The sequence below is a fragment of the Triturus cristatus genome, chromosome 3_1 (assembly GCF_964204655.1).
Source record: "Triturus cristatus chromosome 3_1, aTriCri1.1, whole genome shotgun sequence".
NCBI lineage: Eukaryota > Metazoa > Chordata > Amphibia > Caudata > Salamandridae > Triturus > Triturus cristatus.
Genome location: NC_140583.1, coordinates 21,382,717 through 21,407,933, shown reverse-complemented (window position 1 = coordinate 21,407,933; position 25,217 = coordinate 21,382,717). Strand labels below are relative to the sequence as shown.

General features: G+C 52.9%; 1 protein-coding gene across 7 annotated transcripts in view; it reads right to left on the bottom strand.

Annotated features, from left to right (window-relative positions):
* LRP4 (LDL receptor related protein 4) overlaps positions 1–25,217 on the bottom strand; it is a 507,202-nt gene that overhangs the window by 251,604 nt on the left and 230,381 nt on the right. For 5 of the 7 annotated variants that reach the window (XM_085646645.1, XM_085646639.1, XM_085646647.1 and 2 more), the window contains exons 4-6: positions 17,081–17,194; positions 12,160–12,279; positions 9,503–9,631 (exon numbers count right to left, since the gene is read on the bottom strand). In XM_085646645.1, coding sequence (XP_085502771.1) covers positions 9,503–9,631; positions 12,160–12,279; positions 17,081–17,194 — 363 coding nt within the window. The remainder of the gene's footprint in view (positions 1–9,502; positions 9,632–12,159; positions 12,280–17,080; positions 17,195–25,217) is intronic. The other 2 variants (XM_085646643.1, XM_085646644.1) reach the window with 1 other exon arrangement.

Genomic DNA, 25,217 nt, shown 5'->3' with positions numbered 1-25,217 from the left:
TGCAGCTCATTCGTGGGTCCCACCGCCTCATTACTCAAAGCCGAGTGCAGCTCATTCGTGGGTCCCTCTGCCTCATTACTCAAAGCCGAGTGCAGCTCATTCGTGGGTCCCACCGCCTCATTACTCAAAGCTGAGTGCAGCTCATTCGTGGGTCCCACTGCCTCATTACTCAAATCTGAGTGCAGCTCAATCGTGGGTCCCACCGCCTCATTACTCAAAGCCGAGTGCAGCTCATATGTAGGTCCCACTGCCTCATTACTCAAAGTCGAGTGCAGCTCATTCGTGGGTCCCACCGCCTCATTACTCAAAGCCGAGTGCAGCTAATACGTAGGTCCCACTGCCTCATTACTCAAAGCCGAGTGCAGCTCATTCATGGGTCCCACTGCCTCATTACTCAAAGCATAGTGCAGCTCATTTGTGGGCCCCACTGCCTCATTACTCAAAGCCGAGTGCAGCTCATTCATGTGTCTCTCTACCTCGGTACTCAAAGCAAAGTGCAGCTCATTCGTGGGCCCCACTGCCTCATTACTCAAAGCTGAGTGCAGCTCCTTCGTGGGTCCCACCGCCTCATTACTCAAAGCCGAGTGCAGCTCATTCGTGGGTCCCACTGCCTCATTACTCAAAGCCGAGTGCAGCTCATTCGTGGGTCCCACCGCCTCAGTACTCAAAGCAGAGTGCAGCTCATTCATGGGTCCCACAGCCTCATTAATCAAAGCCGAGTGCAGCTCATTCTTGGATCCCACTGCCTCATTACTCAAAGCCGAGTGCAGCTCATTCGTGGGTCCCACTGCCTCATTACCCAAAGCCGAGTGCAGCTCATTCGTGGGTCCCACCGCCTCATTACGCAAATCCGAGTGCAGCTCATTCATGGGTCCCACTGCCTCATTACTCAAAGCTGAGTGCAGGTCATTTGTGGGTCCAACCGCCACATTACTCAAAGCCGAGTGCAGCTCATTCATAAGTCCCACTGCCTCATTACTCAAAGAAGAGTGCAGCTCATTCATGGGTCGCACTGCCTCATTACTCAAAGCCGAGTGCAGGTCATTCGTGGGTCCCACCGCCTCAGTACTCAAAGCAGAGTGCAGCTCATTCGGGGGTCCCTCTGCCTCAGTATCCAGGGTCAAGTGCAGCTCATCCACGTGTCCCTCTGCTTCACTACTCAAAGCCGATAGCAGCTATTTTGCGTGTACCTCTTCCTCAGAACGCAGGGTCAAGGGCAGCACATTCAAGGGTCCCTCTAACTCAGTACTCAAAGCAAAGTGCAGTTAATTCACAAATCTCTCTGCCTCATTACCCAAAGCCGAGTGCAGCTCATTCGTGGGTCCCACTGCCTCAGTAGTCAAAGCTGAATGCAGCTCATTCTTGGGTCCCACTGCCTCAATACTCAAAGACGAGTGCAGCTCATCTGTGGGTCCCACTGCCTCATTACTCAAAACCGAGTGCAGCTCATTCGTGCGTCCCACTGCCTCAGTACCCAAAGCAGAGTGCAGCTCATTCATGGGTCCCACTGCCTCATTAATCAGAGCCGAGTGCAGCTCATTCATGGGTCCCACTGCCTCAGGAGTCAAAGCCGAGTGCAGCTCATTCTTGGGTCCCTCTGCCTCATTACTCAAAGCTGAGTGCAGCTCATTTGTAGGTCCCACTGCCTCAGTACTCAAAGCTGAGTGCAGCTCATTCATAAGTCCCACCGCTACATTACTCAAAGCCGAGTGCAGCTCATTCGTGGGTCCCACTGCCTCAGAACTCGAAGCCGAGTGCAGCTCATTCGTGGGACCCACTGCCTCAGTACTCAAAGCCGAGTGCAGCGCTTTTGTGTGTCCCACAGCCTCTATACTTAAAGCTGAGTGCAGCTCATTCATGGGTGCCACTGCCTCATTAATCAAAGCTGAGTGCAGCTCATTCATGGGTCCCACTCCCTCAGTACTCAAAGCCGAGTGCAGCTCATTCGTAGGTCCAACTGCCTCATTACCCAAAGCTGAGTGCAGCTCATTTGTGGGTCCCACAGCCTCAGTAGTCAAAGCTGAATGCAGCTCATTCTTGGGTCCCACTGCCTCATTACTCAAAGCCGAGTGCAGCTCATCCGTGGGTCCCACTGCCTCATTACTCAAAACCGAGTGCAGCTCATTTGTGGGTCCCGCTGCCTCAGTACTCAAAGCCGAGTGCAGCTCATTCATGGGTCCCACTGCCTCATTAATCAAAGCCGAGTGCAGCTCATTCTTGGGTCCCACTTCCTCAGTACTCAAAGCCGAGTGCAGCTCATTCGTAGGTCCCACTGCCTCATTACCCAAAGCCGAGTGCAGCTCATTCGTGGGTCCCACTGCCGCAGTAGTCAAAGCTGAATGCAGCTCATTCTTTGGTCCCACTGCCTCATTACTCAAAGCCGAGTGCAGCTCATCCGTGGGTCCCACTGCCTCATTACTCAAAACCGAGTGCAGCTCATTCGTGGGTCCCACTGCTTCAGTACTCAAAGCAGAGTGCAGTTCATTTGTGGGTCCCACCGATTCATTAATCAAAGCCGAGTGCAGCTCATTCGTGTGTCCCACTGCCTCAGTACTCAAAGCGGAGTGCAGCTCATTCATGGGTCCCACTGCCTCATTAATCAAAGCCGAGTGCAGCTCATTCTTGGGTCCCACTTCCTCAGTACTCAAAGCCGAGTGCAGCTCATCCGTGTGTCCCACTGCCTCATTACTCAAAACCGAGTGCAGCTCATTTGTGGGTCCCACTGCCTCAGTACTCAAAGCAGAGTGCAGCTCATTTGTGGGTCCCACCGCCTCATTACTCAAAGCCGAGTACAGCTCATTCATGGGTCCCATTGTCTCATTACTCAAAGCCGAGTGCAGCTTATTCGTGGGTTCCACGGCCTCAGTTCTCAAAGCCGAGTACTGGTCATTAGTCGGTCCCACTGCCTCATTACCCAAAGAAGAGTGCAGCTCATTCTTGGGTCCCACTGTCTCAGTACTCAAAGCCGAGTGCAGCTCATTCGTAGGTCCCACTGCCTCATTACTCAAAGCTGAGTGCAGCTCATTCGTGGGTCCCACTGCCTCAGTAGTCAAATCCGAGTGCAGCTCATTCTTGGGTCCCACTGCTTCATTACTCAAAGCAGAGTGTAGCTCATTCGTGGGTCCCACTGCCTCATTACTCAAAGCCGAGTGAAGCTCATTCTTCGGTCCCACTGCCTCAGTACTCGAAGCCAAGTGCAGCTCATTTGTAAGTCCAACTGCTTCATTACTCAAAGCCGAGTGCAGCTGTAGGAGAGTAGGATCTGCACTTATGTTGCCCCACTTTTTTTTCTGATGTTAACACTGGTTTCTGGCTATAGTCTGGCTGGGTCCCTGCTAATCAGGGCCCCAGTCTCTCTGTTCTCTCGAAACAACTTGGAGTGCATATTAGATGCACTAGTAATTGGATGCTGTGGTACCTTATGCGCTCCTAGTATATGGTACCCTGGGTACCAAGGGCATAGGTACTTCACAGGCCTACCAGGGGCTGAAGCATGTATTATGCCACCCCTGGGAAGCAGACTAAATCTGACACCACAGGCCTGCTACTGCAGCCTGGGTGAGGTAGTGTTAGCACTCCTCAATGAGGTATAGGTTCCTATATCTCACCATACACACACATATAAACCTATCAGTCACCCCTAAGGCAGGCCCTATCAATCCTGAGGGCAGGTTGCTTGGTTTACAATGTGAGGGGGTGCCTCTGCATGAGCAGGGCCCCTCTGCAGCTGGCAGAGTCTATTCTCTATGGCTGTTTGTGGATGCGGTTAAACCATATACTCTTAAGTGCATTATAACCTACCGGTAAATGCTAACTTTGGAATACCTGCATCAAAACATGTCGTGTTTGGTGTCAAACAACTTGGAATCATAACCCCACACCAGTAACTGGTGTGGGAGTATGATCCCACCCTTCTAGAGGGGACGACATGTACCCACTGTGGAAACACGGTAGAAATCTGAAAGAGCTCTGGCATCACAAAATGGATGCCACCAGCACAGACACTGGGCTGCCCTTCTGCTGCTGACTGAAACTCGCAGTGGAGGAGGCCCAACAATAGGCATCCTGTCACAGGGAGGTGTCACCACCTTCCAGACAGGATTTAGTGTATTGGAGCTGGGTGGGTGCACTCCTAGAGTGCTTTGAAGTCCTGCGCTGAAGGAGCAGTAGGCTCCTCTGTGCATATGCCAGCTCAAACCGGTTCAGGGGCTACCTGTCCCTGCTCTGGCGCGAAACTGTACAAAGGGAAGTGGGTGTTACCACCCCCTACCCTGACCCTCCCAGAGGAGTGGTCATAAAGCTAGTCCCTCCCTTTCTTTTAGTATAAGATAGGGAACCCTTGCCATTGCAAACTAGATATCCCTGGACGACGCTTTACAAGAAGAATCCTGGCCCTTCGACGTTCCACTACCTTTGGAAGACAGAAGAATCTCCCTTGGAGTCAAGAAGTGACTCCCCTGCTTGGCAGGCACCAAAAACTCTAATCAACGGTCGCAAACTTTCCCACTCCCGTCGGAGTCCGAAGTCCCTGCAGCCCCGGAAGTAGATTTCCTGACTTCTTGACGGCCATTGTGAGTCCCCAGCAAAGCTGAGGCGAGTGGACCCCATGAGTGATGAGGAAGAGCAATACCCGGGTACCGTGCACTATTGTCGAGTGCAACCCCTTCACAACATTCTACGAACTTGTGCATTGGACCACGAGTGGTCCAAGCCTCCAGCAGGATTTCCCTTGAAAATCAGAGGCCTACCTCGTCCCGAGTGACCGTGGGCTCCTGTGAAGTGAATCCTCACAAGGCGTCTTCGCGATCCCTTGCCCGTTGGCTTGTGGGTCCCCTGAAGACTTTCTCATCGAACCAAAGGGCTCCCCTGGTTGCTCCAGGCCTGCCCTCACCTACCCTCGCTGGGTGAGTTCCTCAGACCTTACTGGTCTCCACAGCTGACTTTCTTCAATTTCCACGAGACTTGCTGTTGCCAAGGCTTGTTAGCTCCAATCCGGTTGCCGACACCTCAGTAAGCTGCAGACTTTGTGGGACACTCCAAATCCAGCTCCTGGTCGTCCTCGACACCTCCTGGACCTCGTGGCTGAAGAGTCAAAACACCCTTAATCACCTGAAATCACCCGACTTCCGTGGGCATCCATCTTCCTGGCCCCGGGTCACTGGCAAGTGACTGTGAACACTGTCCCTTCTGCTTTCAGGTCTTCTTCACCTTGAATCCAGCCTTGGATTCCACCGGACACTTCTTCAGTCTTCACAAGCAGCAAAACTTCTTTGGCTTCCATAGAAAACGACGACGCGACCCGACACCAAAAGATACCTATGCACCCGGCTTCCCTGGGTGAGGTAACTCCGGTGCTCTAGTGTGTGTTGGCCCTCGAACTACTTACCTTGTAAGTGGTTTGCTTGTAGACTCTCTAGAAGTACCCTTAAACTTTAAAAATCCAACCGCGACTTGCTCCATTGAAATCAATAGGGAACCCTCGGCTGTGTTCTCACACTGCACGCGTCTCCCTTGGGTCTTTTACTTACCTGCCTTGGGTGAATTAGTGAAGCCCCAGCGATTCTACAGGCCCTAGGCCTTGTCCCTCTGCAAGTCGACATTCCTAAACCTCTTTTTTAGTATATGGTCTGGTACGCCCCTAGGGCCCCAGCCATATTTGTGCTTTACTTATTGTGAAACGTTGATATTTGCATATGTTCCTGACTTCTAATCTCATAAAGAGATTAGTAGAGTGTGTCTAGTAATAAATACATATATATTTGATATATATTCCTGTGTGGTGTCAAGAGATTATAAGGTAAAACAAGCTGCTTTACATTTCTCAGAGACTTAGCCTGAAGGCTGCTCTCCACAGCTACCACTAGGATAGCTTTCTTTAAAAGGTTGTCTTAAACCTATCTACCAAGAGTCGAATTGGACTGGCGCAAGGTGGCCACTATAACTAGTGAACAGCATATGCCAAGCCAACTTCTAACAGCATCTCATTTGTAAGTCCCACTGCCTCAGTACTCAAAGCTGAGTACAGCTCATTCGTACGTCCCACTGGCTCCATAGTGCAGCTCATTCGTGGGTCCCACCACCTCAGTACGCAGGGTTGAGTGCAGCTCATTCGTGAGTCCCTCTTCATCAGTATTCAGGATTGAGTGCAGCTCATTCGTGAGTCCCTCTGCCTCAGTACCCGGGGTTGAGTGCAGCTCATTCGTGAGTTCCTGTGCCTCAGTGTCCAGGGTTAAGTGCAGCTCATTCGTAGGTCCCACCACCTCAGTATCCAGGACAGCTCATTCGTAGGTCCCACTGCCTCAGTACCCAGTGATGAGGGCATCTCATTTGAGTGTCCCTCTGCCTCAGATCCCAGGACAGCTCATTCACAAGTCCCTCTGGTTCAGTATGCAGGTCTGAGTGCAGCTCCTTCGTCCCTGATATTTCTCCCTCAACCATATGTTTATCAATCCCTCAGGATAGGTCTTAAAATGTCTCATTCTGCTATAAGACCACAAATAACTACATGTCTAAAAAACGTTGGCTGAGACTTGCACTTCAGTAAGAGACTTCATATGTCTCTGCAACGCAGGATTGGTCCGAAGATCTTTCCCTGCATTTTCAAACCATATGTCACTCGATGCACCAAGATGCTTCCCGAGACCTTGCTCTCTCCTGAGGGACCACACATGCTGAGACCAATCACTCTGTGACGAGATCACACATCAATTCATGTCCTGAGAGCAGTCACTCTGCAAATCGATCACAGTTGTCAATTCATGTCCCGGGATTGGCCCTGAGACCGGTCACTCGGCGATTGGATCACACTTGTCACTTCATGCCCCATGATCACTTCTGAGACCGGTCACTCTGCGATGGGATAACACTTGTCAATTCATGTCCCAGGCTTGCTCCTGAGACCGGTCACTCTGCGATGGGATCACACTTGTCAATTCATGTCCCAGGCTTGCTCCTGAGACCGGTCACTCTGCGATGGGATAACACTTGTCAATTCATGTCCCAGGCTTGCTCCTGAGACCGGTCACTCTGCGATGGGATCACACTTGTCAATTCATGTCCCAGGCTTGCTCCTGAGACCGGTCACTCTGCGATGGGATAACACTTGTCAATTCATGTCCCAGGCTTGCTCCTGAGACCGGTCACTCTGCGATGGGATCACACTTGTCAATTCATGTCCCAGGCTTGCTCCTGAGACCGGTCACTCTGCGATGGGATCACACTTGTCAATTCATGTCCCAGGCTTGCTCCTGAGACCGGTCACTCTGCGATGGGATCACACTTGTCAATTCATGTCCCAGGCTTGGTCTTGAGACCGGTCACTCTGCGGTGGGATCACACTTGTCAATTCATGTCCCAGGCTTGGTCTTGAGACCGGTCACTCTGCGGTGGGATCACACTTGTCAATTCATGTCCCAGGCTTGGTCTTGAGACCGGTCACTCTGCGGTGGGATCACACTTGTCAATTCATGTCCCAGGCTTGGTCTTGAGACCGGTCACTCTGCGGTGGGATCACACTTGTCAATTCATGTCCCAGGCTTGGTCTTGAGACCAGTCACTCTGCGGTGGGATCACACTTGTCAATTCATGTCCCAGGCTTGCTCCTGAGACCGGTCACTCTGCGATGGGATCACACTTGTCAATTCATGTCCCAGGATTGGTCCTAAGAGCTGTCACTCTCCGAAGAGATAACACTTGTCAATTTATATCCCAGGATTGGTCCTAAGACCAGTCACACTGCAATGGGATCACACTTGTTAATGCATGTCCCAGGATTGCTCCTGAGACTGGTCACTTTGCAAAGAGATCGCACTTGTCAATTCATGTCACCGGATTGCTCCTGAGAACAGTCTATCTGCGAAGCAATCACACTTGTCAATTCATGTCCCAGGATTGTTCCTGAGACCGGTCACTTTGTGAAGAGATCGCACTTTTCAATTCATGTCCCAGGATTGGTCCTGAGACCGGTCACTCAGATAAGAACACTCCTGTCAATTTTTCCTGAGACCTGTCACCCAGATAAGAATGCACTTGTGAATTCATGTCCCAGGACTGGTCCTGAGACATCTACCTCAGTCGTTAATTTGTAAACAATTAAGTGCTAGGGCCCAAGCTCTACACAGGAGCCCCCAGCAGCAGGAACTGCCAATAGCTCCTGCCACCGGTGCCGAATGCCAGTGTCAGAATTAGCTATATGCTAGATTTATCATTTTTAAATAAATGCCGCACTGATGGATTCTGTTGAATAATAGACACACGGCACCATCATTTGTTGTAACCCCATAAATATGTGCAGGTTTACGGGGATTCATTCAGTGCCAAGCACTGGTAAACACCTGCACAAATTAAGCACTAGTCTACCTGCTGCAAAACGAAACCAACTAGCTCACTCCATGCTCCAGAATCCGCCCGAGCCTCGTAGGGTCTTGAGATCCTGAGAGGAACTGCAATGTTTGCCAGCAAGAGGAGCACAGGGCATGGGGAGGGAGGATGGCTGTAGCCTCAGAGCTGTGTGAGAGCACTCGTCCGGTGCCACTTTAGATATGGGAAGTGCTTTCCTAAGCAGATGGAGACTCCAACGCCAGAATCAGGACACTGGCTCCCCTCAGAAACCACCCTCACGAGCCACACGTAAGCCCCTCTCACCAGCCACACACGAGCCCCCCTCACCAGCCACTCATGAACCAGGAGCCACATGCGACCCCCTCACAAGCCTCCTCACGAGCCACCCTCACAAGCCATACACAAGCCCACACACGAGCCCCCTAACGAGACACTCAGGCCACCGCTAATGAGCTACACACGAGCCACCCTCACAAGCCACATGTGAGCCTCCTCACAAAACGCAAAGGCTCCCCCTTACATGCCACCCTCACCAGCCACACACGAGCTCCCTCATGAGCCACTCTCACAAGCCATACACAAGCCATACACAAGCCACCCTCACCAGCCACATATGAGCCCCCTTACGAGACACACAAGCTGCCGCTAATGATCCACACACGAGCCACCCTCACGAGCCACACATGAGCCCACTCACAAGACACACAGGCTTCCCCTCACATGCCACCCTCACGAGCCAAACAAGAGCCTCCTCACAAGACACAAAGGCTTCCCCTCACATGCCACCTTCACAGCCAACACACAAGCCCCCTCACCAGCCACACACAAGCCCCCTCACGAGCTACCCTCACAAGCCATACATGAGCCACCCACACCAGCCACACACAAGCCGCCGCTAATGAGCCACACACGAGCCACCCTCACGAGCCACACATGAGCCCACTCACAAGACACACATGCTTCCCCTCACATGCCACCCTCACAAGCCACATGTGAGCCGCCTCACAAGACACACAGGTTCCCCCTCACATACCACCCTCACGAGCCATACACGAGTCTCCTCACAAGATTCACAGGCTCCCCCTCAAACCCATTAAATACCCTCTGACTCAGACTAAGCCCACTTCTCCATGACAGTCCATCCCAGCCACCAAGTACTCACAGCAGTCGGACTCGTCAGACCAGTCGCCACAGTCGTCATCGCCATCGCAGTGGTAGATGTCCAGGATACAGCGGCCATAGGCACACTGGAACTCCTCTAAGCTGCACGTCGTGGCTGGAACGTCAGATGCTGGGGAGAGAGGGGTATTTAAAGTGTGGTCAGTGAGGGGGTAACAGTCTGCCAACTGACCATGGATCATGTGGTGAGGGAGCTGACCCCCTGTGTGCAACAGCTCCCTCTGTGTACAACAGCTCCCTCTGTGTACAACAGCTCCCTCTGTGTAGGTCTGAGACAGCCCGCTTCCTGGACATGGACAGTGTGGTCAGTAAGGCGCTCACCTGCACACAAGAGGTCACTCCATGGTGGTCTGTGACAGCCCAATCCATGGAAATGGTCAGTGAGGTGGCTGTCTGTGCAGGATGGGTCACTCAGAGGCCAGCGACAGCCCGCTCCCTGGACATGGACAGTGTGGTAGGTGAGGGGAGTAACAGCCCGCTCCCTGGACATGGACAGTGAGGTCAGTGAGGTGACCATCTGCACATAAGAGGTCACTCCATGGAGGCCGGTGACAGCCTGCTCCTCAGAGATGGTCAGTGAGGTGAGGTGGCCGTCTGTACAGGATGGGTCACTCCATGGAGGCCGGTGACAGCCCGCTCCCCGAAGATGATCAGTCAGGTGTCCGTCTGTACATGATGGGTCACTCCATGGAGGCCGGTGACAGCCCACTCCCTGGAGATGGTCAGTGAGGTGAGGTGGCCGTCTGTACAGGATGGGTCACTCCATGTAGGCCGGTGACAGCCTGCTCCTCGGAGATGGTCAGTGAGGTGGCTGTCTGCACAAGAGAGGTCACTCCATGGAGGCCGGTGACAGCCTGCTTCCTGGAGATGGTCAGTGAGGTGAGGTGGCCGTCTGTACAGGATGGGTCACTCCATGTAGGCCGGTGACAGCCTGCTCCTCGGAGATGGTCAGTGAGGTGGCTGTCTGCACAAGAGAGGTCACTCCATGGAGGCCGGTGACAGCCTGCTTCCTGGAGATGGTCAGTGAGGTGAGGTGGCCGTCTGTACAGGATGGGTCACACCATGGAGGCCGGTGACAGTCTGCTCCTCAGAGATGGTCAGTGAGGTGAGGTGACCGTCTGTACAAGATGGGTCACTCCATGGAGGCCGGTGACAGCCTTCTCCCTGGAGATGGTCAGTGAGGTGAGGTGACCGTCTGTACAGGACGGGTCACACCATGGAGGCCGGTGACAGTCTGCTCCTCAGAGATGGTCAGTGAGGTGAGGTGACCGTCTGTACAGGATGGGTCACTCCATGGAGGCCGGTGACAGCCCGCTCCCTGGAGATGGTCAGTCAGGTGGCCGCACCTGTACAGGATGAGTCACTCCATAGAGGCCGGTGACAGCCTGCTCCCTGGAGATGGTCAGTGAGGGGACCGTCTGTACAGGATGGGTCACTCCATGGAGGCCGGTGACAGCCTTCTCCCTGGAGATGGTCAGTGAGGTGAGGTGACCGTCTGTACAGGACGGGTCACACCATGGAGGCCGGTGACAGTCTGCTCCTCAGAGATGGTCAGTGAGGTGAGGTGACCGTCTGTACAGGATGGGTCACTCCATGGAGGCCGGTGACAGCCCGCTCCCTGGAGATGGTCAGTCAGGTGGCCGCACCTGTACAGGATGAGTCACTCCATAGAGGCCGGTGACAGCCTGCTCCCTGGAGATGGTCAGTGAGGGGACCGTCTGTACAGGATGGGTCACTCCATGGAGACCGGTGACAGCCTGCTCCCTGGAGATGGTCAGTGAGGTGAGGTGACCGTCTGTACAGGACGGGTCACACCATGGAGGCCGGTGACAGTCTGCTCCTCAGAGATGGTCAGTGAGGTGAGGTGGCCATCTGTACAAGATGGGTCACTCCATGGAGGCCGGTGACAGCCCGCTCCCTGGAGATGGTCAGTCAGGTGGCCGCACCTGTACAGGATGAGTCACTCCATAGAGGCCGGTGACAGCCTGCTCCCTGGAGATGGTCAGTGAGGGGACCGTCTGTACAGGATGGGTCACTCCATGGAGGCCGGTGACAGCCTGCTCCCTGGAGATGGTCAGTGAGGTGAGGTGGCCGTCTGTACAAGATGGGTCACTCCATGGAGGCCGGTGACAGCCCGCTCCCTGGAGATGGTTAGTGAGGTGGCCGTCTGTACAAGATAGGTCACTCCATGGAGGCCGGTGACAGCCCGCTCCCTGGAGATGGTCAGGGGGGTTGAGGTGGTCGTCTGTACAAGATGGGTCACTCCATGGAGGCCGGTGACAGCCCGCTCCCTGGAGATGGTCAGTCAGGTGGTCGCACCTGTACAGGATGGGTCACTCCATGGAGGCCGGTGACAGCCTGCTCCCTGGAGATGGTCAGTGAGGTGAGGTGGCCGTCTGTATAAGATGGGTCACTCCATGGAGGCCGGTGACAGCCCGCTCCCTGGAGATGGTCAGTGAGTTGGCCGTCTGTACAAGATGGGTCACTCCATGGAGGCCGGTGACAGCCCGCTCCCTGGAGATGGTCAGTGAGGGGGCCGTCTGAACAGGATGGGTCACTCAGTGGAGGTCAGTGGTATTGTGATGACACAACACTGGACATACGTCCCTCCCCGCCCCGGCCCCTCCAGCCTCCACTCACGGCAGCTCTCCTCGTCCGAGCCATCCTTGCAGTCCGTGTCTCCATCGCAGGACCAGTGCTCAGCAATGCAGCTCCCATCACTGCACTGGAACTCCTTCTCCGAGCACTTCCGGGTGTCTGCTGGTCGGGGGGAGGCAGGACACACGGGGAGGCAGGACACACGGGGAGGCAGGGCACACGGGAGAGGCAGAACACACGGGAGAGGCAGGACACACGGGAGAGGGAGGCCACAAGGGGGGAGGAGACACACGGGAGAGACAGGACACAAGGGGGGGGGGACACACGGGAGAGGCAGGACACACGGGGAGGCAGGACACATGGGGAGGCAGGACACACGGGGAGGCAGGACACACGGGGCAAGGGGCACGACACACGGGGGAGGAAGGACACACGGGGGAGTCATGACACACGGGGAGGCAGGACACACGGGAGAGGGAGGCCACAAGGGTGGAGGGGAAACACGGGAGAGTCAGGACACAAGGGGAGGCAGGACACAAAGGGGGGGGGACCCACGGGAGAGGCAGGACACACGGGAGAGGCAGGACACACGGAGGAGGCAGTACACACGGGAGAGGCGGGATACATGTGAGAGGCAGGACAAGATGAGCAGCCATTGGAGGACACAGATACAGCGGAATACAGTCAGGCACAGGAGGAAATATGGAGATAGAGGTAGATACAGGAGAGAACAGGCAGGCACAGAGAGATACAGGAGAGCACAGGCAGGCACAGACAGATACAGGGGAAAAGAAGCAGGCACAGGAGGGCACAGGCAGGCACATGAGGGCACGGAAGGTCACAGGAGATGCAGATAGATATAGGAGAGAACAGGCAGGCACAAATAGATACAGGCGAGCCCAGGCAGGCACAGACAGATACAAGGGAGGGCACACGCAGACACAGGAGGGCACAGTAAGGTCACAGGAGACGCCGGGACATGCAGGAGAACAGGAGTGTACAGGGAGTTTAAAGGAATACATAGGCAGGCACAAGAAGGGGGCAGGAGTACACAGGAGACAGGTAAGGGGGACGCAGGATACACAGGGAGGTACATGAGAACCCAGAAAGAGCACACAGGAGGGAGACCGGAGGACACAGGGTGTTACAGGAGAACACAAGCAAACGCAAAAAGACACAGAAAGCGGAGGGGAGAGAAACAAAAGATGTGATCACTTAGATGTCAAACATACAGGAAGGCGGAGGGATGAACCCCCTACATGCCGGCGCGTCACATCAGCACAGCCCTTAGAAACCAAACAATGTGCATAGCCATGCCACCACAAGACTGGCACATCAGGTGTGCCCAGAGTCCCACTCTCCCACCCGAAGCACCTGCGGGCTTATATTAGTACAAAGCCCAGACTGTGCCACGCTCGTCTTAGGCCACTGTGCTGCTGTGCCATTAACTTACCACCCACCAACGCCCTCTCCTGGTAGAGTACAGGCCTATCTGCAGTCCCAGCACCTCAGAAAGACTGTCTCCCAAAGCCCCTCGGCCCACCCTGCCCCTTCCCACCCATGCCTAGTGCCAACCCATCGACTGCAGTAGAGACAGATTCAATGCCCCCAATAACCCCCACCCACTTTAGCTGAGACTTTACACTGCTTTACACTGCTCACCAGAGATGAAATGTCTACCTCCTAGAGGCCTTTGCTTGTGCCCACTCACCACACTGCTCACCAGAGATGAAGTGTCTGCCTCCCAGAGGCTCTCACTTGTGCCCACTCACCACACTGCTCACCAGAGATGAAGTGTCTGCCTCCCAAAGCCCCTCGGCCCACCCTGCCCCTTCCCACCCATGCCTAGTGCCAACCCATCGACTGCAGTAGAGACAGATTCAATGCCCTCAATAACCCCCACCCACTTTAGCTGAGAGCACCTCCTTACCCGCTCGAGGCACTCGCCACAGATTAAGTGTTTGCCCCCTGGAGTCCCTCGCCACACCGTGCCCCTGCGGTACCTTCTCACCCGTCCCTAGTGCCAACTCATAGGCTAGTCACCACACTTGAGTCCTGTGTCCCCATAACCACTCATCCCTGATGCCTTTGTGCCCACTCACCCCCCTACTCACCACAGTTGAAGTGTCTGCCTCCAAGAGCCCCTCGCGTCCACACTCTGCCCCCACTGCACCTTCTTACCCATCACTTGTGCCCACTCACCCCACTACTCACCACAGTTGAAGTGTCTGCCTCCAAGAGCCCCTCGCGTCCACACTCTGCCCCCACTGCACCTTCTTACCCATCACTTGTGCCCACTCACCCCACTACTCACCACAGTTGAAGTGTCTGCCTCCAAGAGCCCCTTGCGTCCACACTCTGCCCCCACTGCACCTTCTTACCCATCACTTGTGCCCACTCACCACACTACTCACCAGAGATGAAGTGTCTGCCTCCTGGAGGCCCTCACTTGTGCCCACTCACCTCACTCCTCACCAGAGATGAAATGTCTGCCTCCTAGAGGCCCTCACTTGTGCCCACTCACCACACTGCTCACCAGAGAGAAATGTCTGCCTCCTGGCGGCCTTCGCTTGTGCCCACTCACCACACTGCTCACCAGAGATGAATGTCTGCCTCCCAGAGGCCCTCACTTGTGCCCATTCACCACACTGCTCACCAGAGATGAAATGTCTGCCTCCTGGAGGCCCTCGCTTGTGCCCACTCACCACACTGCTCACCAGAGGTGACTGTCTGCCTCCCAGAGGCCCTCACTTGTGCCCACTCATCACACTGCTCACCAGAGATGAAATGTCTGCCTCCTAGAGGCCTTCGCTTGTGCCCACTCACCACACTGCTCACCAGAGGTGACGTGTCTGCCTCCTAGAGGCCCTCACTTGTGCCCACTCACCACACTGCTCCCCAGAGGTGACATGTCTGCCTCCTAGAGGCCTTCGCTTGTGCCCACTCACCACACTGCTCACCAGAGATGAAATGTCTGCCTCCTGGAGGCCCTCGCTTGTGCCCACTCATCACACTGCTCACCAGAGATGAAATGTCTGCCTCCTAGAGGCCTTCGCTTGTGCCCACTCATCACACTGCTCACCAGAGATAATGTGTCTGTCTCCTGGAGGCCCTCGCTTGTGCCCACTTACCACACTGCTCACCAGAGATGAAATGTCTGCCTCTTAGAGGCCTTCGCTTGTGCCCACTCATCACACTGCTCACCAGAGATGAAATGTCTGCCTCCTAGAGGCCCTCAGATGTGCCCACTCATCACACTGCTCACCAGAGATGAAATGTCTGCCTCCTAGAGGCCCTCACTTGTGCCCACTCAACACACTGCTCACCAGAGATGAATGTCTGCCTCCCAGAGGCCCTCACTTGTGCCCACTCACCACACTGCTCACCAGAGATGAATGTCTGCCTCCTGGAGGCGCCTTCGCTTGTGCCCACTCACCACACTGCTCACCAGAGGTGAAGTGTCTGCCTCCTAGCAGGCACTCACTTGTGCCCACTCACCACACTGCTCACCAGAGATGAAATGTCTGCCTCCCAGAGTCCCTCCCTTGTGCCCACTCACCACACTGCTCACCAGAGATGAAATGTCTGCCTCCTAGAGGCATTCGCTTGTGCCCACTCACCACACTCCTCACCAGAGATGAAGAGTCTGCCTCCCAGAGGCCCTCACTTCTGCCCACTTACAACACTGCTCACCAGAGATGAAATGTCTGCCTCCCAGAGACCCTCGCTTGTGCCCACTCACCACACTACTCACCAGAGATGAAGTGTCTGCCTCCGAGCAGGCCCTCACTTGTGCCCACTCACCACACTCCTCACCAGAGATGAAATGTCGGCCTTCTAGCAGGCCCTCACTTGTGCCCACTCACCACACTGCTCACCAGAGATGAAGTGTCTCCCTCCCAGAGTCCCTCCCTTGTGCCCACTCACCATACTACTCCCCAGAGATGAAATGTCTGCCTCCCAGAGGCCCTCACTTGTGCCCACTCACCTCACTCCTCACCAGAGATTAAATGTCTGCCTCCTAGAGGCCCTCACTTGTGCCCACTCACCACACTGCTCACCAGAGATGAAGTGCCTGCCTCCTAGAGGCCCTCACTTGTGCCCACTCACCACACTGCTCACCAGAGATGAAATGTCTGCCTCCTAGAGGCCCTCGGTTGTGCCCACTCACCACACTGCTCACCAGAGAGGAATGTCTGCCTCCCAGAGGCCCTCACTTGTGCCCACTCACCACACTGCTCACCAGAGATGAATGTCTGCCTCCCGGAGGCCTTTGCTTGTGCCCACTCACCACACTGCTCACCAGAGATGAATGTCTGCCTCCTGGAGGCCTTCGCTTGTGCCCACTCACCATACTACTCACCAGAGATGAATGTCTGCCTCCTAGAGGCCTTCGCTTGTGCCCACTCACCACACTCCTCACCAGAGATCAAGAGTCTGCCTCCCAGAGGCCCTCACTTCTGCCCACTTACAACACTGCTCACCAGAGTTGAAATGTCTGCCTCCCAGAGGCCCTCGCTTGTGCCCACTCACCACACTACTCACCAGAATGAAGTGTCTGCCTCCGAGCAGGCCCTCACTTGTGCCCGCTCACCACACTACTCACCAGAGATGAAGTGTCTGCCTCCGAGCAGGCCCTCACTTGTGCCCACTCACCACACTGCTCACCAGAGATGAAATGTCGGCCTTCTAGCAGGCCCTCACTTGTGCCCTCTCACCACACTGCTCACCAGAGATGAAGTGTCTGCCTCCCAGAGTCCCTCACATGTGCCCACTCACCATACTACTCCCCAGAGATGAAATGTCTGCCTCCCAGAGGCCCTCACTTGTGCCCACTCACCTCACTCCTCACCAGAGATGAAATGTCGGCCTTCTAGCAGGCCCTCACTTGTGCCCACTCACCACACTGCTCACCAGAGATGAAATGTCTGCCTCCCAGAGGCCCTCACTTGTGCCCACTCACCACACTGCTCGTCGCTGTTGTCGCCACAGTCATTGTCGCCGTCACAGTGCCACAGGCTCCGGATGCAGTAGCCATTCTGACATGGGAACTCGTCGTCCTCGCACTCTCGGGGAGCTGGGGGGGGAGGGGGAAAGAGACTGTTACAGCAGGGAGTGGGAGGCGGAAGACATGTGCGGCTCACACAGGAACAGTGGGTGAAATGAAGAAACACGACAGAAGTCACAAGTTGTTAAAGTGAAGTGTGGATTACTCACTACCCCGGAGTACCATCTGCTCCTTGGAAGACCTGGTACCCTCCCACCCCCCCGCCCCCCTATTAAAAACATTGCCCCCTGCTGAGACGTGCAGGCACAGCTGCTAATCTTCATGGACCCCCGCCAGCAGCTGGCTTGAACAGCCCTTTAACCTGTCACAGAAAGCCAGGAGCATCACAGCTCTTTCATGCCAGGGAGCCCTTTCACCATGCCACGGTGGCAGGCTCTGGGAGCACTGGTATAGGTGACGGGCACAGGTGGCGGGCACGGCTGGGGTCACAGGAGACGGCCACAGGTGACGGGCACGGCTGGGGAGCACAGGAGACGGCCACAGGTGGCGGGCACAAGCACAGGTGGCGGGCACGGCTGGGGTCACAGGAGACGGCCACAGGTGGCGGGCACAAGCACAGGGGGCGGGCACGGCTGGCGGGCACAGGAGATAGCCACTGGTGGCGGGCAGAAGCACAGGGGGCGGGCACGGCTGGCGGACACAGGCACAGCCTCAGAGACGGCCAAAGGTGGCGGGCACGGCTGGCGGGCACAGGCACAGGAGACGGCCACAGGTCGCGGGCACGGCTGGCGGGCTGCTATCATACATATTTAAGGCTGGTCGCTGCCTTCTCTCTCATCGGGGTGCTGGCGTCAGGTAGTAACAATTCACACAACAGTTTCTAGGTCAATAAGACGTGTGCGCGTGTAAGTGACACCCAGGTGCTCTTCTCACACGTGTACGTGGACACTAATTATTGTGTATGTGACTAGCATGCATCACACACTCACTCGAGAGGTCACTTGACAGCACAGCACTGACCTCGTGCAGCAGGTCACACGTCTCACATGTGCCCCCGACACCATCGTGGAGAGGTCGGAATATAAAACCACCACAAGGGACTCCACACCTTTTTAACACAATTGTAAAGTATGCTTTCTTCAGTAATCGTTGTTGAAGAGCAAGTAGATGAGACGGAAAGGTGTTTAAAGCAAATAGCTTTAATCTTCAGATAAATACAGCATTTCACAGGAGCACGTCTGTTCCGGTTGAAGTCCAACTGCTGAATGAATGTTTCAGCAGTTGGAGTTTCTAACGGGAACAGATATCGCGAGGGATGCACCCTTGAAGGAAACATACCTTGAAGGTGCGCACGCCAAAGAATACAGTAACAACAAATGGAAGTGATAAACATAAAAGGGGAACAACATTTAAAGAGACATTTAGAAAACAGTTCATTACATCATCTCCTTTCTTTTATCGGACCTTCCCAGGACAGAAAGAATATCCAGGGATTTACCTCACTTCCTGAGCCGCTCGTACGTGGGAATACTCTGCCAGGAACTTTGTGAGTGTTTGCTCCTGGGTGTGAGGGACTGCGAGGCCCTGCAGCGGCAAGATCCTCATCAGCTGCGGCCTCTTCCCGGACACTCCCCTTCTTGCCTGCCTGTTTAAATACGACTCGCGGCCCCCGCTCCGCGGGAGCCGCTCGTACTTGGGAATACTCTGCCAGTGAACTTTGTGAGTGTTTGCTCCTGGGTGTGAGGGACTGCGAGGCCCTGCAGCGGCAAGATCCTCATCAGCTGCGGCCTCTTCCCGGACACTTCCCTTCTTGCCTGCCTGTTTAAATACGACTCGCGGCCCCCGCTCCGCGGGAGCCGCTCGTACGTGGGAATACTCTGCCAGTGAACTTTGTGAGTGTTTGCTCCTGGGTGTGAGGGACTGCGAGGCCCTGCAGCGGCAAGATCCTCATCAGCTGCGGCCTCTTCCCGGACACTTCCCTTCTTGCCTGCCTGTTTAAATACGACTCGCGGCCCAGGCTCCGCGGGAGCCGCTCGTACGTGGGAATACTCTGCCAGTGAACTTTGTGAGTGTTTGCTCCTGGGTGTGAGGGACTGCGAGGCCCTGCAGCGGCAAGATCCTCATCAGCTGCGGCCTCTTCCCGGACACTTCCCTTCTTGCCTGCCTGTTTAAATACGACTCGCGGCCCCCGCTCCGCGGGAGCCGCTCGTACGTGGGAATACTCTGCCAGTGAACTTTGTGAGTGTTTGATCCTGGGTGTGAGGGACTGCGAGGCCCTGCAGCGGCAATATCCTCATCAGCTGCGGCCCCTTCCCGGACACTCCCCTTCTTGCCTGCTTTACCCATAAATATTCAGTCTCATGACGCGACGCTGGACGCGCGCGGGTCGCGCGCCGGGCAAGGGCGGGCCCGTTTAAGCCCGTTAAAGACCGAGTAAGACCGGACCAGGCTCCCCCCCTAACGTCTGCTACTGTAGGAAGTTGGATACTGTATTTCACTGTATCACATTAGCATTTGGCCGCTCCGTTATTTAATTTATTAATGGCGACTACACGAGGAAGCAGGAGTAAAACGGCCATGGATGCATCTAGTATAATTGGCCCATTGGACAATTTCATTGTAAGAGCTAACTCTGTTATTGATCAAGGGATTGCACTTATGAAACGGAGAGTGTCCCAAGATTTAGTACTAGCAAAACGTTCTTCTATGGATCACTTTGCAACAGCTAAAACTCCAGACCAGCAAAATAAAGAAGTAGTCCCTATTTTAGTCCATGCGGACTTACATAGTTTTCCAAATGTGGTAGACTTGTCAGTGTCGGCTTCTGAATGCATATCAGTCTCACAATTAGAGAGGTCCTCGATTTTAGAATCAGATCCATTGTTAGAAGATTTAATTACTAGACAGTCGAGGGGAATGAGAGAGGGTGCTATATCAAAATCATCAAAAAATTCAAAGAAAAGAAAAGAAAGCAAAGAAAACTAAGAAAATTCAGAAAACTATTGCGCCCGTGGAAAAGTGGTCATGCGAGTTACCCTTAAGAAATGAGAAGGGAGTACAACAACAAACAAAGGATGGCCGTACTTTTATCCGCTTAGATGTGAATAACGCGACTTTGGGTTCAGGGAGTGTAGAGGCTTCCCCTAGCATGTTTGTAAGCACCAAGGATGTTGAGGCTGATAATAAACTCTTTGAGTATATGAGGGAGCTTTTTAAAATATACCTCTCCCCTTTAGAAAATAGATTGAGGTGCATCGAAAAGCAGTTAACTGAATTGATCGTCTTCTCTAAGTCTCTGAGTAATCATGGGGTATTAAAGGTTGGAGACAGGAAGTTAACTTTTAAAAATAATAAATCAGCGGGCTCGTTGATAAATAAACCATCTGCCCCAGTCGAGAATGCAAAAATAACGGATCTACTGCTTTAGAGAAAAAGTCAGTAGATAATACTAATACCCCCATTGTGAACACCAGACAGGAGGTTAATATATCCAAGGATACTGCCTCGGACCCTACGGGGAATCGTAGCTGGGGATCTCCATTGGGGAAATTAGCTATTAACTTGCCCCCGGAAGTAACCCCTTTTTTGGTGGTTTTGACCGGGGTTCCAGAGTTGAAGGAGGACGTAGAGGAGCCTATCGGGTCACTAAAAAATAAGGGTCAGCATTGGCTCAATGTAAAACGACCATTACCTCCTAATAGGACGAGTAAGATCCTAATGGTGCGTAGGGTGCCCTGGGTGGGGTATGGAAGAAAAACCGTCCAGGGCGACTGCGTTTTGGTCAATTTTGAGGACCCGGGTACGGTCGATTATATCTGTTCATGGGATACCCAGAGTAATAACGAAGGCATTGAAACTAAGCGACTTTCCTTTTTTTATCCTCCCAGGATTCGTTATGACCCAGTTCTTGATCGAAGCTGGGGTAGAGTAGGCCTTCAAGAGAGAGGAGTAGACAGAAGGGAGTGGGGATGGCAAACAACCAGGGAAGTAAGTTCTAGGGATACTTGGAGAGGAATACCGATCGTCAATAGGTTCAGTTGTTTGGAGATGGTCGATTGACTCCCTTTGATTGCTGGAGTTAAGTATGATTTTTGTGGGGGCCCTAGTAAGTCAAATAAAAGAGCCAATTATTTGGCGAATGGTAACTCAAGGGTTATGTATGAGGGATGGGATAATGAGATAGTAGCGACCACTAGTAGAGGGACTAGATAGACAAGAGCACGCAGTGTTTAAACATACTGGTGTTGAACACGAAAGCGAACTAGTTTGTCAACAATCTCAAAATACTGTAGTGAGGGACATCGGAGTAAATCCCATACCGATAGAAATAGGCACTTGTATTGATAATCCCTCTGATTTGGAGACGCCAGGAGATGTTCAAAGGGGGAAGCTGGCTCTCTTATCCTGGAATATAGCGGGCCTATCAAACAAGGTAAAGGACCCCATCTTCCGAGATTTTATTGAAAAATATGATGTTATCTGTTTTCAGGAGTGCTGGGAACAGGTTGAAATTCATCTTGCAGGGTATCGTACATATTTTTCGACTGCATCTCAGTCAAAGGAGGGGTAGATGCTCTGGTGGGCTCTGTACATATATTTCTAATACTGTTAATCTGACCATAAAGTACCAGACCACCGGGGGGCATAATTTTTATCAGATTCTTTTTCTCAAAGTGGGAGGCAATCGACACATTACCCTAGTAAACCTGTATAATAACATTCCAAAGGAAGATCAGAAAAGAGTCCTGGAAGACTTAAATAACTCTTTACGTCATGGGATAGGCTCGGAGCACAATGACATGTGTATAATATTGACAGGCGATTTTAATTACCATTTATGCCCCCATAGTAACTTGGGTATATGTGGAATGGTTAATCTAATTGGTGACCCTTGCACTCACTTTGAGCATTCCATGCTGGGAAATTTGCTTAACAGCTTAACTTACGATTGGAATCTGGGTCTTGTAAATGAATTATGTAGCCCCCAGGTTAACTTTCAACCCACTTTTAATGGACGTGGATTGCGGTCCGTTATAGATTATACATTGGTTACTACTAGCTATTATCATAACGTCCTGTCGTTTAAAACAGAGGACATCGCGATGAGCGACCATTTTCCAATTAGTTCAACTTTCGATATCGGGATGAGCATTAGAACAGTACCTAATGTAGTTGAAAATTTATATCGCCATGCTATTTCGCTGGCGAAAACAAATGGTTATGTAATAAAATGGAGTAAGGTTGACTCTACAAATTTTTTGCAGAGCCTAATAGCGGATCAATACAGTAATTTTATGACCTGCCTAGAGGAATCCCCTGATCCAAGTGCGGTCATTAGTGCCTTCCAGAAGATCGCAATACAAATTGGCAATAAATTGACAGGAACACTGCGGGAAGGGGAGAGACATAAGGCAGAGGGATGGTTTAACTCAGAGTGCAGTAAAGCACATACCAATTTAAAGCAGATTTTTAAAAAAACACCTAAAAACCAGCAAGATATTAGAGCTGCCAGAACAGCGTATAAAATCACATTACATAAACGGAAATTAGAGCTGAAGGAGAATGCATGGGCCACACTACTAAAGGCATCCTCCTTGAGAGATAATACTGCCTTTTGGAGAGCAGTAAATGCTCCCTTTTTCGTTGAAAGGAAATCTGACCTGGTAGAATTTGCTATAGAAGAATCAGCCTGGGTTGATCATTTCACTGAGCTTTATAAGAAAGATGATTTGCTCAGCCTAGATAACATTTGTCAAAATCAGCTGGCTGCTGTGAGAAGTTGGCCTGATGTATGATGTCACTAGTTCTCGTGTACACCTTATATCAGTCCAAACAACCCTTATGGTGATTGGTTGTAAAGTCAACCTTATAGACCAGCTATCCTAGTGGTAGCATGGACAAGAGCTGTCTTAGGCTAAACTCTGAATGGCATGTGAAGCCAGCTGTGATACCATATATAATCCCTTGAATACCAAATGAAAGGACACCACAACAGATATATATATAAAATAAAGTGTATTTATTCTAGTCAAACCCTCAGCACTCTTTATGAGTTTAGAGGTAAGTACAACACAGTCTTATTCAAGCATACATTAAGTCACACAGGTAAGTAATACAGTTGGGCCCTAGGGGCCACGCAAACCATATACTAAAGAAGTGGTATAAGGACCACTGTCACGGAAATAGGATAGGCCTAGGCCTAGGGAATCGCTGGGGCAACACTACACTAGCAACAGTTAGGAAGTGGGAGGCCCACGGGATTCAGGTGCAGAGTGGAAACACTCAAGCGTAATGCGTAAAAGTCGATAGAATTACTAGCAGTTAGAAATTAACAGTTTAAGGACACTTCTGAAGCAGCTAGAGATTCGAGACTCGGAAACTAGGCCCTAGGATAGTCAATACCCTTGTGAGCACCGAAGTACCCAAGTTACCTAGCCCACAGGCTGCGGGTGCATAGGTGTGAACTTGCGTCGGGTTTCGTCGTGGACTTCTATGGATGCCTGAAGGAAAGTTGTTGACAGGCAGTCAGTGAAGAGTGTCCGGTGGATCCCAAGGCTGGGATCAAGAAGAGAGGATACCTGCAAGCAGAAGGGACAGTGTCAAGGTCACTAGCCAGTGACCACGTGGAACCAGGAAGGAACCAGGCGATGTCGTGAAGATTGTAGGTGAAGGGTGAAGCTTGTCGCTGCGGCCACGGGTACCAGGAGACGTTGAGGACAACCAGGACCAGGAGGCGAGCTGTCCCACGAAGGCTCTTGCTCTCGGCAGCGTCAAAGTCGAACTAGGACTCACCAAGCCTTGGCAAGCGGAACCCACGAAGAACGGAGGACTTGCTTCTGGTGCAGACCAGGAAGGTCTGGGGTGCTTCTCTTTTGCAAAGAAGCGGAAGCCAGTCTGGAGGAGCCAAACCAGCAGTGAAGATTTCAAGGTGTGTCGTCACAAAGGCCGCTAGCCAACGGGCAAGCAACCGGACAGACGCGGCAAGCAGGAAAATGCAGAAGGGCCCCACGCAGGACTCGTGGAGTGTGGGGGGCTGATCTTCTGTGCAGATGGTGCTTGGGGTTGGGGCTTCTCAATCCCCGGTGCACAACTTCGAGGGTGCCTCAGAAGCTGCGCTGGAAGATACTCGCCACTTTTCTCAGGTAGCCGGTCCCACGTCTCTCGTCGCCTCCACGGATCTCAGCTCGGCTGTGGATGTGGATCAGGGTCGGAGAAGTCTGGAAGTCAAGGCTCTGGTCGGGCTCTGCAGTCGGTCCCTCGTAGAACTTCAGCAAAGCAAAGGGTAAGTCTCTTGATGGTGCCTGTTTGCACAGGGTAGCCACTCCTTGGCCACAAGGGAGATTCTTCAGTCTTCTTCTTTCGTCAAATGTTGAAGTTCCAGAGTTTCTGTTCAAGTTGCAGGTTCAGGATAATCTAATCTCCTGGGGCCCAGCTACCACTCTTATCCAAATCTGGGGGGCTGGGTTACCTGCTAGGTCACGCCTTATGGGTGGGACCTGGGAGGGGGGTGGTTACACCTCCTTCCCTTTGTCCAGTTTCGCGCCAGGACTGGGGCTGGAGTGCCCCAGCACCGGTTTGAACTGGACTATGCATGGGACACCTTGTGTGCCCCAGGCATGTCTCATTCCTTTCAGCCCTCCCTGCCTCAATACACTAAAGTCTGTCTGGGGAGATGCTAGCACCTCCCCAAGCAGGAAACCTATTGTCCAGGCCTCCCTGGCTGGGAGCACTCCCAGCAGCAGGAGGTCAGACTCGTGTCTGTGGCAGCAGCATCCATTTTGTGACGCTGAGGCTTTGGTTAGAGTTAAACAGCAAAGTAGGATTTTAACATGTCTCTCACTCTAGAAGGGAGGAATAATATCCTCATCACCAGAAATGGTATGGGGGTATTATTCCCAAGTGTTAGACACCTTACACGACATGTTTTGATAAAGCCAAACCATAGTTACCATAACCGTTTAAGATTATAAGGCACTTTAAGAGTATATGGTACGCTATATCATAGAACAGCTATAAGGACATGGTTCCGAAAGCTGCAGACAGGCTCAGCTCATGCTAGAGCACCATCTCACATGTTACCAAGCACTCTGCC